Source organism: Mus caroli, chromosome 3, assembly GCF_900094665.2.
Source record: "Mus caroli chromosome 3, CAROLI_EIJ_v1.1, whole genome shotgun sequence".
Taxonomy (NCBI): Eukaryota; Metazoa; Chordata; class Mammalia; order Rodentia; family Muridae; genus Mus; species Mus caroli.
In genome coordinates, this window is record NC_034572.1 from 145124840 (window position 1) to 145138991 (window position 14152).

Consider the following 14152-nt stretch of genomic DNA (forward strand, 5'->3'; position numbering starts at 1 on the left):
GTGTTGTTGTTGTTGTGTGTGTGCGTGTGTGTGTGTGAGTATGTGTGTGTCTGTGTATGTGTGTGTAACAGTATGTGTGTTGGGTCTGTGTGTGTATGAGTATATGTGTGTGTGTGTCCACAAGTTCATGTACTAGGCTCAGTGAGCAACAAAAGGCCTTTACCTAATAGGCCATTTTATTGACCCAGAAAATTCATCTTTAAAGACTTGTGTCTTAAATTCACTTATAATCACTTGTACTATTATCCAACATTCTGCTGTACTATATTTGTATTTTCTGAGATTTAATTTGTAGGGCTTGAGAGACGACTCATCTATTAAGAACACTCGCTCTTGTAGAGGACACAGGTCAGTCTCCAGCGTTGCCATGGTGGCTCACAATCATCCATAACTCCAGTTCCTGGGGATCTGACCCCTCTTCCGACCTCCGAAGGCACCAGGCATGCACGCACGTGGTGCACATACATACATACAGGCAAAACACTCACACACATTAGCAAAGTCATTGTTTTATTGGGAGGAGCTGGAGAGTTGGCTCAGCAGTTAAGAGCATTCAGGTTCCATTCCCAGCCCCCCAGGAGACAGCTCCCAACCGCCTGCAGTCCCAGTTCTGTGAGCTACCATGGTCTCATTAGGCTTCCATAAGCACCAGGACTTATTGTACCTCTGCATAATTAAATACGTGTGTCGGGGAAAGTGCAAAGCCCATGGAGGCCAGAAGAGAGTATCAGACCCTCTGGAGCTGGAGCTACAGTGGCTACGAGTCACTCCCCGTGGGTACCAGGAAACCATCTCATCCTCTGAGCTGCTGAGCCTGAAACTCACAGAGAGCCACCTGCCTCTGCCTCCTGAGTGCTGGCATTAAAAGCATGCACCATTTTTAAGCAGTACAGTATGATGTTTCTATGTGTTTGTGTTTACACTACAGAATAACTAAATCTGTACTGACTGACTTTATGTCAACTTCACACAAGCTGCATTTACCTGAAAGGAGAGAACCTTAGTTGAAGAAATCCCTCCATGAGATCCAGTTCTGAGGTATTTTCTTAATTAGTGACTGATGGGGAGGGTCTAGCCCATTGTGGGTGGTGCCATCCCTGGGCTGGTGGTCTTGGGTCCTATAAGAAAGCAGTCTGAACAAGCCATGGGGAGCAAGCCAGTAAGCAGCACCCCTCCATGACCTCTGCATCAGCTCTTGACTCCTGCTTCCTGCCCTGTTTGAGTTCCTGTCCTGACTTCCTTTGATAATGAGCACTAATGTTTAAGTGTAAGCCAAATAAATCCCCCTGCCCCCAACACCTAAAAAAAATCATGCACACGGTACCTGACACATTCCTTTTTTTTTTTTCCAAAACTTTACCTGACACATTCCTTTTTTTTTTTCCAAAACTTTAATTTTCTTGTCGAATTTCTCTTATTTGACTGGCCTTCTTTTCTACACTCAAGATTCATTTTCTTACTTCATTTGTCTGCTTTTATGTTTCTTGTGTGTTGTCCCTGATCATCGTATAAGTACGCTCTTAAATCCTTTGTCTGACATTTTACCCAGTTTAGTTAGTATTTTTAAACTCAATTGTTGAAGATTTATGGTCTTTTGACAAGCTGAAGAGTCGTGCCGCCTTGCTTTTTGCATTTCTGGTGTTTCTGTGCTGTGAGATGTGCATCTTTTGGTTGTACACCGCATCCATTTTATCTGGCTTTTAATGAGCAGCCAGTTCTTAAGGTTCAGTTGCCAGCACCTCTCAGAGAGGAGAAAACAAATTACTAAAATATCAACTGCAGGGAACCCAGCAAGACGCAGCGGTACACTTAGATTAAAACCTCGTCATACATCACTACCTATCATAAACTGACAGGGACAGAGCTGTCCCTGGGAGGTGAGGTTAACATTATTTAAGGTTAGTACAGAGACAGGAATGAGAAAATAAAGCGGAGAGGAGAGGGGGGAGCCGGAAGAGGTCCCAGGTTACGGAAACATAGAATAAATCAGAGTGCTAAGGAGAAAGCTGAAAGAAAATGAAAGTCAAAGGGAGGTCACCCAGTCATGAAAAATACATAAACAATATCATAGAAATAATATAATCATGAGAGCTTTGGAAATAAGATAAAGTAACAATATACCGAAAGCATGGTTAAAAAGAAAACTGAAGACAAGGGCTACCAAAACAGGTGGCATGCTACACTGGCTTCTCCTGGGTCCTGTAAGCCTGGGGTGAGTCAGTGTCTGTGAGCCAGAGGCAGCTGGATGTGTAGGCTCTTGTCTTTCTTACAGTTGATGCCCTTGTTGTGCCAGTGTGGGTCACAAGTCAGCCATAGCCCCCCTCCCCACCCCATCTTCCCTTCTGCTAACAACCTACAGCTCTGCCTTCTGTGGGGGTAGGCGCGGGGGGGGGGGGGGGGGGGGGGGGGGATGGGGTCTGCTGTGCTCTCAAACCTCTCAGTTCTAACACCACGGAGTGACTAATGTGGGAGTGTCTGAGGGAGTGTCTCTCAGTTAGGGGTGAGGTCTGTGCAGGCCAACCTGACTGAACCTTTAAAATCCTCTAAGCCTTAAATGCCCTGAGGGGTTGGAGAGGCAGCAGGTGCCAAGTGACTCAGTGCAACCAGAGTTCTCAGTCCCTATGGCAGCCACGGGTGGCTCAGAGTTGATCAACCTTCAGGCATCAGGTTCAGGACCATGAGGCTGCAAATTCATTCTAGGATGATGAGGCTCATGCCCAGACACTGAGGGTGAGGCCACATTATCCTCCCAGTCTCTGTCCCACTACGTCCTCTGGCTATATGTCATGCCCAAGATGTACTGGGTTGACTTCAGGCTCCCTGGGAGTTAGAGCGTGAGCCTATGCTCGCGAATAGATGCAACAGCCTGGGAGAAATCAGGCCACATCCTGCTGCAGCCAGCCCCTTGGAACCAAGAACAGGTACCTGCTGAGACAGATAGAGCAAGCCCATCCACCCACTGCAACTGCAAGACAAGTCAATGGCCGTGACTGGTGCCTGTCTCCACAACAGGTGTACCGGGTGTCTGATGCTCTGATCCGGAATGAATGCTGAAGGTCCTGTTCCCCAATTGGTTCTCGGGGAACAGTAAAGATGCAAGTAGCCAATGGCTGAGCAGAAGAGGCGGGGCTTCCAGTTTCCCTGTAGGCAGGCTAGCTGACACAGGAAGAGGAAAGAAATTCACCATGGGAGAAAGGGCCACCGGCCATGTGAGATCTCTGGTGGAATGGCCACTGGACACTTCCCCTACTGGACCTCGGGTAGCAGGTGGGAGATTAGAAAGTCAACTAAGCTCAGAGCAGATTTCGGGCGCTGAGCTAGGACTAAAGGTAACTGAGCAACTAAACTGAAAAAAGATTTAGCGTGATGAGCTGGAGGTGAAAAGAAGGGCACAATTGCTGAGAGAGGCTTAGAAGAGCCCGCCACTGAGCAAATAGCATATTAAAAATAAGGGGTGTGTGTGGGTGGGTGGGTGTGTGTGTGTTTCATCCTCGGATCCAGGGTGGCTCCTGGGTGACGGCTGGTAGCACAGTCCGCCCACCCAGAGCTTAAAGCTGGAGTGGTAGAAACTACATGCTACAGACAGGAATCAGGCAGAGGGGCTCGATTTTGAGCAGCCACCTCTCAGAGCAAGGACACCGAGCCACAGCCCTGTGAGACATGGGGAGCGACACAGTGGACCTCCTGTTCAAGTGTCGATGTATCATGCCTGAGAAATCACTGTCTCCTCAAATCCCCAGTTGTGTCTGGGCTTGCAAGAGCAGGACGCGTTTCCAGTACTTCTTGACTTACCTCTGATGTGAGGCTTCTGCTCCCCTCATCCCACAAGCAGGGACCACACAGCCCAAGCTTCGCTCTGTTGGCTTCTTTGTGCTGAGTCTCCTTTCTTAGGCCCCCTTTTGTTCAGCTCTCCCATCGCTCCCTTGATGGCTTTTCCCATCCTTCCTCCTCAGAGAAGAGTTTGTTCTTTGTTACCCCAACTCTTCTCATCACACGGAGGCAGCTGCTCAGGCACCGTAGCATCCATACTATCTCTGGAATTACCCATCTAGTGTTCTATTTGTTTTATGTATGAGTATATGTATGTGTGCAGTGCTCACGGGGGCCAGAAGAGGGCGTCAGAGCCCCTGGAACTGAAGCTACAAATGGTTGTGGGCTGCCACGTGAGTGCTGGGAGCTGAACCCAGATTATCTACAGGAGCAGGAAAAGTGACCTTAACTTCCGAGCCAGCTCTCCAGCTCCAGAGCCAGCCATTTTTGAAGACAAGATCCACCTCTGGATGGTTTAGTTATAAAAACGATAAATTTCTCTTATTGCTCATATTTTTCCCACCTTAAATACAGTTGGAATTGGGGTTTTTTGCTTTAGTTTTGTTTTGCAATATTTGCTACCGGTAGGGTAGCAAGCACAAATCTTAGTTAATGAATCGAGACCTTGTCATGTTAATAGTAACATAAAAAAATTACCTAGGAAACACCCAGAAATCCTAGTGCCAAGCCAACTGTTCATGAATTCTGAGTCTTCTCCCCTATTTCAGAAATCCTATTAAATGATGTACAACTGCATAAAGTAATCAATGATCAATGTAAAGGTGGCACCTCAGGTAGGAAAGCTTTCCATACGTATCATTTATTTATATATTTTCATATATATTTTAATGCACAGAACATGGTAAAGGTGACATTATTATTTGCAGTGCCTAGATTAAAATTTTACTAAATTTTTTGTTTGTTTTTTGAGGTAGGGTTTCTATTATGTAGTTATGGCTGTCCTGGAACACATAGTGTCAAACAGGCCCGCCTTGAACTCACAGAGATCTACCCATCTCTGCTTCTCTGAGTGCTGGGATTAAAGGCGTAGACTACCACACCCAGTCTAGATAAAATTTTAAAAGTGGACTTAGCACCAATATCTCACGGCAAGGAACTGGGTAAATCATTACACTTTACTGTTTTTATGTTCTGTTGTACTCCACAAATCCCTTTTATCTTGGAAGTATAACTGGGCATCATTTGTCCACAGCACGGAAGTTGTCGTTAACAGTCTTACCTAAGTCAATATCTCGAATCCCCATGTACAGTTCAAGGAGATCATCAACCTTTCCAATTGCCTTTGCCTTGGCTTCAGAGGGCTGTGAGAAGAGAAAGTCAAGATATTGCATTCACAAAATAAAATCCCTTGGTGGTCGGAGCACACACAGCAGGAAGTAGCTGACCCATTAGCTAATTTTAGTGGACATATCCGGAATATAGCATGACCTTATAGCTAAGTGTAAACCAATACAGTAAATACTTATAGTGTCAGCATTAAATAGTATGGATTTTTTTTTTTAAGAAAAAGAAAGAAAAGGACACCGTTCCTAAGCTCTGAACTACCTCGATAGGACAAAGTTGTAGCATAAGTGATCAGAGAGTCGTTTTAAAGGGCATGACAGGTACACAAGCTGGAAGCCTTCAGAAGGACATGATTTAAGAACTGCGTTTCCAAAGGTGGAGAGGTGTTAGACACACAGGAGACACACCTCGGGTAGCGGACAGTATACACGGGAAGCCCATGAGAATGTGTGAAGTCCGACAGAAGAACATGCTATGGTCACCATAAGAAGTCCACAGGCCTGGAGAATATAGTCTGTGACGCGAACCTAGGGGGCCTGCACCACGAAAAGGTTGGGAATCCTTGGTATTTCTCTCTCTCTCCCCTCCCCCATCCCCATGTGTCAGTGTGACTGTGTATCTGTATGTCTGTGTGTGTTTCAGTGTGTTTGTGTGTCAGTGTCTGTGTATGTCTGTGTGTCATTGTGTCTGTGTGTGTCAGTGTGTGTGTCTGTGTGTCTGTGTACCTGTATGTCTGTGTGTGTGTGTGTGTGTGTGTGTGTGTGTCTCATGTATATGGACATATGCGGCATATCTGTGTGGAGGTCAGAGGCCGACATGAAGTGCTCTCCTCAATTGTTCTCCTTTATAGTTTTCAAGTCAGCATCTCTCCTTGAACCTGGAGCTTACTGATTCAGCTCGCAAGCACAAGGGAGCCTCCAGCCTCCACCTCCCCCTGCTGGGATCATCAGTGTGTGTGAGTGTGTACATGAGGAAGTGCCAGTGCATTGTGTGTGACTGTGTGTATGTGTGAGGAGTGTAGGTCTGTATATTTGTATAAGTGCTTTTTGTGTGCATGTGTGTAATATTTGACTGAATTGTGAGATGGTGTGTATGTGATGTGTGCACATAGAGAGATAGGTGTATGCATGTGTGTGAGTCTATGTGAATTTGTGTGTGCACATGAGTATTCAGAATGTTTGTGTGTAAAGTAAGTGTATGTGAATGTGTGTGAGTGTGTGCATCTGTGTGTTTATAATGTGGACATGTATGTGAGAATGTGTATGAGTGTGTGTGCTCCAACTATCTATCTGTGTGAGTATATGAATATGTATGAGGGGATATGAAGTATGCATGTGTGTACACATGTATACTAGAGGTATATGTATGTCAGTCTGTCTGTGTCAGTGTCATTGTGTGAATGTATGAGGTTTAGTATATGCAAGTGTGTGTGTAGGGTATACATGTAGCTGAATGTGTAAGAGTTCATGTGAAGTATGAGCATGTCTGCAATTGAGTGTACGTCAGTATTTCTGTGTGTACACATGTGTGTGGAGTGTTTAGGTACGGCAAGTATATGGACTGTGTATCTATGTATGGGGGTATGTATATAAGTCTTGTGAGTGTATGGTATCATTTTGTGAATGTGTATTTGAGTATAATTGTACATGTATGGATAGCTGTATAGAATGTATGAGCACTGTGCATATATGTTTTATGTGAATGTGTGAAAGTATATGCATAGAGTACATAAGTTGAACGTGTATATGTCAGTGTATTAGACAGTTTATGTGTGTGTGTTTCTATGTGCATGTGTTAGTGCAAGTGTGTGCACGTGGTTATGTATGTGGGTGAGGGTGTATAAAGTGTATGTGCGTGCACATGTGTGGGAAAGTTTTAACATGAGTGTTAACTTCCTCGTAGGGATTAAGCCAAGGCTTGTACATTGCATATACCCTACTACCGAGTTATACCCCAGCTTCCTCAAAACTTCATTTATAAGGAACTAAAACTTAAGAAAAGCAAATGACAGCAGTGATTGCTCCTGCTTCGATGCAATGGTTTTTAACTATCTGTCAGACTGTGGCTACACCAAGTGTCGTGATTTGAGTGAGAATGGTCCCCATAGCCATGCATACATTTGAATGTTTGGGCTGCACTTGGTGGAACTGTTTGTGAAGGATTAGGAGGTGTGGCCTTGTTGGAAGAGGTGTGTCTCTGGGGGCAGGCTTTGAGATTTTAAAAGCCCCACCATCTCCAGTTAGTGTGTGTGCAACCCCCTCCCCTGACTCTGGATCAGGTGCAATCTCTCAGCTACTTCTATAGTGCCATGCATGCATGCCTGCTGCCATACTCCCCACATGATGGTGGTCATGGGCTCGCCCTCTGAAACTGGAAGCTCAATAAACTCTTTCTTCTATAAAGACACCATACCCTGACCATGGTATATCTTCCCAGCAATAGAACAGTGACTATGACATCAGCTAGCTCTGATATTAACCTTCCTTTCCCCCTGGCCACAGTGTAAGGAGTGGTAACAAGCGGCGGTGCTCCTCAGATACAAATGGCACCAGTGTCTGGACACTGCTTTCTGAAACAGCTCTTGATCCCTTGCCTGTTTCCAGCCACATCCGGTCGGCTTGGGTCCCCACAGAGGTTTCCTATTTCCTGCCCTGCCATTCCCTCTTAAACCCATCCTGCTCTATCAGCGCATCCCCTTGAGCCAAGGAATTCTTCTAAAATACACAACTGACAGTGTTGCTGCCCCCACAGTTACCACAGGTCCTTCCACACCCTCACTCATCTCTTCCCCCAGCCTCCTCGCCACCTAGTGGCACTCGCTGCAGCGGCTCCCTAGGCGCTCAGGCCGGTGCGCCCCCTAGCGGCACTCGCTGCACCGCTTCCCCAGTCTCCCAAGCCGCGTGCACCTTCCCCAAGCCAGTGGCTGTTTCATAATACACCTCCCACTTGCACCTCCCTCCGACTCTGCCGCTTCTAGAGGGAACTGCTGGCTGCTTTCTTGTCTTCCCTTGTCCCTGACAGCCTCTTCATCGTGACACTGTGTGTCCCGAACTGTTCATCAGTTCCTAATGGCTTCTGTCTCCTTCTTAAGGGAGGAAAAGGGCCGTTATTCATCCTTGAATCACTAGTGCCCAGACTGCCAGGCTCAGCAAAGGCAATGAATAAATAAACGAGGCCTGGGAGTGCAGCATCATGGTCAGCTTCCCGCATTTGTGCCAGGTCAGAAGGGAGATTGTTTCAAATCCTGTAAGTTCTTTAAATCCTTCAGAAACTTGATTGCAGGCTATTTATACCAATTTAATATTAGCGTCAGACTAGCTTCTTTTCATTATGAGCTAATTTTAATTGACCTATTTAATTAAACAGACTATGCACATCTGTGGGTTTTTAATGTTTATATTTGAATAGCTTTTTCTCAGCTTCCCAGATAGATCACAGGCTACCCGCCTTTCACTGAAACCTACAAGCACCCTATAGAACAGGGAGCTTAACAGGTACCCATTAATTGCATTAACTTCTGGGAGATGATGTTCATCCCACGGGACATGAAGATGCCCAGCACAGCCTGCCTCTTCTGCTCTCTATGGCAAAGCTGTTCACTCTTCCCCACAGCTTCCAGCAGAGAGCCAAGAGAGCGTTCTCCCAGTGTGGGCTGCAAGCTCCCACCCACTGACTACACATTCCTCCTGCACCGATCCCTGCCTTCCACTGAGGCTTGCTCAGAGATTCGAGGAGCAGTGGCAGTCTCCAGCAGTACACCAGGCAGCGTAATGAGCAAGGGAAAACTTAAAGATGCCCCTGCCCTGCTGTTCCACGCAGGACTCATCACGGCTCACTTTCAAAGGCGTTGGCTCTACTGCGGCTGGCCTCAGCTGCACTCGCCTCTGTGCTGGCTAATTCTGTCAACTTGGTAACATGTAGCTGTAACTGTAGAAACACATCTCTGCGAATCTCTGTAAGGGACGTTCTAGACCAGGTTAACTGACACAGGAAGACCCGGCCCTAGCCGTGGGCAGCACGGGTCCCAGAACAACGAGGAGAAGGTGAGCTGAGCCCAGCGTTCATCTCGCTTTGCATCAGGAGCCTCTGCTCAAGCTCCTGCCACGGAGCTTTCCCAGCGTGATGGACTGAATGCCTAACTCACCATCCTCCTCTAGGTCCCTAGAAGCACACAGCATCCCGAGTGATGCCCACGGCATCCCGAGTGACTCGGGCAGTCCCAAAGACAGCGTTGACCCACTGAGTCTTTAAGTATCTGCTCTATCAAAACAGCCGCTCATGGACCCTGGACACCTGACATCCAGCAAGCATTGGGGACCACTCTGTAAACAGCATCCTAACTAGTCACCTGACTCATCCTGTGTTCTGCAAACCTGGGAATCTGAGGGCGGCAGCATTCACACAGTGAGAGCCTGGGCTCTGCTCTCAGGAGCTGCAAGTCTCAGGGGCCTTCACCTCAGCTACATCTGCACTGCCCTCGCTGCAGTGAGTAGACCAGACCCGCCTCTGCCTCACCCACTCAGATCTCTGCGGGCTACGCCCCAGCTGCTCTCTTCCTTCCCCTCTGTCCCCCCATCCTCTCTTCACCTTCTGGCATTTTCCACTCTGACACTGACCTTTGCGTTGACACAGTCAGTCAATATGTGAAACCCTTGCTTTTCTCAACCTCAAATAAATCCATAATTAATTCATTAATGCTGAAAACGCTTGAGCTCCTACGACACGGTGGGGGCGGGGGGGGAGGAGAACGGGGGGGGGGAGAGGCGGGGCGGAGTTAGAGTCTGGTATATCACAGAGCTGGACCCACAAGGTTTTGGTAGCAGAAGAATGTAGAGCATGAGGGAAAAATGCAGGAGCGGGGAGTCCCACTGACCACAGCCTCTCTTCCCAAGCTCTGGCGTATTTTCCTCTTACTGTTACTACAGTGGTTTTCAAGTCGCATGAGGCGGAAATGCACTCAAAGCATGCGTTTTGCGCCCGAGTGCATTTTACACGTTATGACTATGTTAGCTTTATCACCAGCTCTAATAAATGCGCAGACCTGTACATTTCCGGACAGAATGGGATAACATACCAGCTCTTCTACTGTAGCGGGGCCTTTCGATCTCAGACGGAGGGTCCCTCTTGAAGTACCAATTTTTTCTGTTGATGTCTTTCCGGCTTTCGACCGTGGTCCTATTTCTGTAAAAACACATGAGTAGAAAAGGCGTGAGCTCAGAAAGGCTTCCAACAGGCGCTGTGAAAAACTGGTAATTTCCTCTAGGAAACAAGACACAATTATGGCAGATTTGATAAGGGGTGTGCCTCCTTACTGAGTTACCAAAAACACACGCAGCCCACCTGGCTTCCATTATTCCCATATGTCTGAGGGCTGTTGGATGTACCAGAAGAAAGCATCCAGGTGAGAGGGGCTGGAAGCTTTACAAATGAAACAAAAGGAGTTGGTTTTATTTTCAGAGCAAAGAGGTGTGAGTGGCCCAGAAAGCAGCCAGGAAGTCCCATGGGACTTCCTCTCTGTCTGAAGGAAGCTGGGGAAGAGAGAAGGCCGATGAAGGAAGCTAGGGAAGAGAGGAGACTGATGAAGGAAGCTGGGGAAGAGAGAAAGCTGATGAAGAAAGCTGGGGAAGAGAGAAGGCTGATGAAGGAAGCTGGGGAAGAGAGAAGGCTGATGAAGGGAAGCACTGTAACTTGATGCTTTGCAGACAGAATTCCACCTACCACACAGACTGTCCTGTGAGGCCTGCTGTTATCAACCCCATCTTACAAATAAGGAAATTAAAGCCAGTGCAGCTGGAATTCAAAACCAGGCATAGTGGCTCATGACTAATGTCAGCACTTGAAAGGCTGAGGCAGGGAGATTGCTAAACTCATATCACATGATTCCCAAACTCTTCACTCCTTACTGAACAACACAGCAGCCCCACAGGGACCAGAAGCTGGAAGAATGGCTTCAAAGGAGATCCTAAAGAGTGAGGTCCAGAATTAAAATAAGCTGGGGCACTTCCAAAGAAGGAAGTCCCACAGTCTCCAGGGAGCATCCAAGAGAAGCCACTGCTGTCCTGGGCTCGCTTTGCCTACACTTTACCTTGGTTTTTCTTTTGCAATGCAGCAAGTGTGGTTTTCCAAGGCATTAATCCTAAGCAGCAACACAACCCAGGGAGAGGGGAGGGCGGGTAACTGGAAGGGGTGTGCCCCATCTAGACCTCTCAAATAACACATGCCCTGTGGGAACAAAGGCCCTGCTTAGCCAGACTCACTCACTGTTGGCAAAGAAACTGGATACTCAGAGGTTTATGTGAATTTCCTGATTTTTTTTTTTCAATTTAAGCCATTAAGCCCAATCCTTTAAAAATAGCACACTGACAAAAATAAAAAGAAATCAGGATCTAAATAAGTACAGGCTACCAACCCATAACCTCTGCAAATGTGTCCAAGTCCCTTTGGCTGCTTTCCCTCTGCAGCTGCAGCTTAGGGCAGGGTAGCAGGGGCTCGACCACCCAGAAAGCAGCTGAGCCTGCAGTCAGTCAGTGAGGACCTGCAGAACGCGCTGCTGAATTCGAGCAGCAGAGAGGTCTGTGCAGACGTCAGAGGTGCACGCAGGTGTGCTCTTGATGAGAACCCTAGACCGGTGTGCATCTTCTGCCAAGTTCTGTTTTCTCTCTGGGTATCTGGGTCAGTGTGACTAAGAATCTCACACATTCCTTTTAACCCAAATTTAGGGTCAGAATCTCCAAAATCCAAGTTCTCCTCTGAAAGTTACCATAGGATGAATAGACAGCCTACCCGAGAAGGAAGGATGCCATAAATGGTGTTGAGATGGTGCCCAGATGCTGGTCAGTGACTGAGCATCTTTCCAGAACAGTGAGGCTGCACAAACTCAGCTCACAGCACCAGCCTTGCCAGTTACTACACGTCCCTGGGGAAGAGAGGACTCTCAGCTGCTCAGAGCACAGTTCCAAAAACAGTGTCCAGTGAGAAAGAATAGGTCAGTCTGTCATCGGCACTGGCCAGCAGTGGGAGTGTTCCCAGCCCAAGGTCACAATCGTAAAGCAGGGAAGTCAGGCTTAGCTGGATGGTACCAGCAAGTGAACAACACACACACAAGTGCACATGCCACACTCAAGTTTGCCATGTCTCAACCGAGCTGGGAAACACACAGCACACACATGCCCACATCATTCCACTTCATTCTGCCACAAACAGCACACAGCACACACACCAGCACCACGGCAGTGTCTCCCTGCCATCTACCCAGCATTCTTTGTTTCTAAAACAAAATTTCCTACAGAGCAGACAGTGAACTGCTCAATCAATACACGTGTGTCTTATTCTAGTATTACATACATGTGTCTAATCGAGTGTATATTAGCATGTGCTTCAACCAGTGTTGCTTAAAGGCTCGTGAACACAATCTACTCCTAGAAAATGAACCAGTTCCCCAGTCATTGAACAAATAGTAGGCACCTCATGTTTACAAAGCGAAGGACCCTAGTGCTAGAGTGTGTAGCTTCTAAAAGGCATGTTCAGCCCTCTGTGAAATCAGCCCACCTCTACAGAGGATATCTGTGAAGGGTGGCTTGTCAACTTGATAACATCTCAGTGAGAGACTGTGTAGAGCAGATTGGCCCCCGTAGACATGTTAACGGACCGGAGAAGACCCAGCCGGAAAGCGTGGGGCACCAGTCCCTGAGTTCGAGTCCTGGGTTATGTAAGTGTGAGAACCTGAGCTGGGTGGTAAGCATGTCCACATTGCGTGTAGATGAGAAATGAATTCATTTCCTGTCTCCATCACTGCCCTGCTATGATAGACTGTAGCCATGAACTGTGAGCTAAAATAAATGCATTCTCCACTTTCCGCCAGGATATTTTATCACAGCAACAGAAATGAAGCTAGGACAAGTTTCCACAACACTTCTCTCCACAACAGCAGAGTCTAGAAGGGAAATTACGGGCTTGAGAGATGGTGCAGCGGTTAAGAGCACTGACTGCTCTTCCAGAGGTCCTGAGTTCAATTCCCAGCAACCACATGGAGGCTCACAATTGTCTGTGACGCCTATGTAAGCAGTCTGCCCATATACGCCCCACAGACCGCCGCTGCAGGATCGGCACTTCCCCAACCAGAGCAGAGAGTTCACGCTGACCGTCTCTATCACCCAGAGTCCGTGCCAACACTTGGGCTCATGGCCTGCGTCCATCACTCATTCTTGGTACCCTAGCTGCTTAGGGCCTGCGCCCATCACTGAGTGTCACGAAGAGTCACTGCCCAAAAATCTCCTTATTGGTAGCATTTGTTTTTATGACAGCCAGCTTCTTCTCAGAGCATGTCACTTCCAAACCCACCACTTGATGGCACTAAAGCAGAAGTTAAGCTTTGCTTTCTGACAGCCTCCAGCCTGGCGTCACCCAGCCTGGCTTTTTCCAAGATTTGAGGAGGTTTCAGGGACAGGTCAACTTGTTCCTACATGAAAACAGGCGGGATGATCTGGCTCTCTCATCGCGAGGCTGGTGAAGGAGAAGACAGGTTTAATGTCTGGGGAATGTTTAAAAGATTCTGAACGTTGATAGTCTGGCCGAACTTGGAGTATAGCCTACCTCTGCATGTCTGGGCAGGCAAACCCAGGCCCTAAATCCATCAGTTCACAGAAATGGGTAGACACAGGGCTTCTCTGGGGATGAGTTAGGAGAGGACATGGTTCAGACTGTAGATTTGTAACCAACCCCAACCTGTAAAGTCACTACACTCACACGTAAGGATTCTCCTCTCTCATTGGATACCTGCCCGCCTGCCACCATCACTGAGAACATAGAACACCCCAGCTTAGGGAGGCTGGCTGCCTCTGCAGTGAACTGAGTGTCACCGAGAGACAGCTGTGTTTCTCCCAAACCTTCTCCCTAGCTGTGATATCTGTCACTCTAATTATATGATTTAATTTTAAAGAACACGAGCTGATGACACGGGGAGCTATAATTACCAAAAAAATTAGGTTGAGTGCTTCAGAGCAACTTCGTAAGAGTTGAAGAAAAAAAGAAAAAAGAA

The 14152-nt window shown here is 47.4% G+C and overlaps 1 protein-coding gene across 1 annotated transcript in view; it reads right to left on the reverse strand.

Moving 5' to 3' along the window:
• Nucleotides 1-14152, reverse strand: part of Gipc2 (GIPC PDZ domain containing family member 2) — a 72557-nt gene that overhangs the window by 3072 nt on the left and 55333 nt on the right. Inside the window, exons 4-5 of the mRNA XM_021158210.2 lie at nucleotides 10190-10296; nucleotides 5051-5132 (exon numbers count right to left, since the gene is read on the reverse strand). Coding sequence (XP_021013869.1) covers nucleotides 5051-5132; nucleotides 10190-10296 — 189 coding nt within the window. The remainder of the gene's footprint in view (nucleotides 1-5050; nucleotides 5133-10189; nucleotides 10297-14152) is intronic.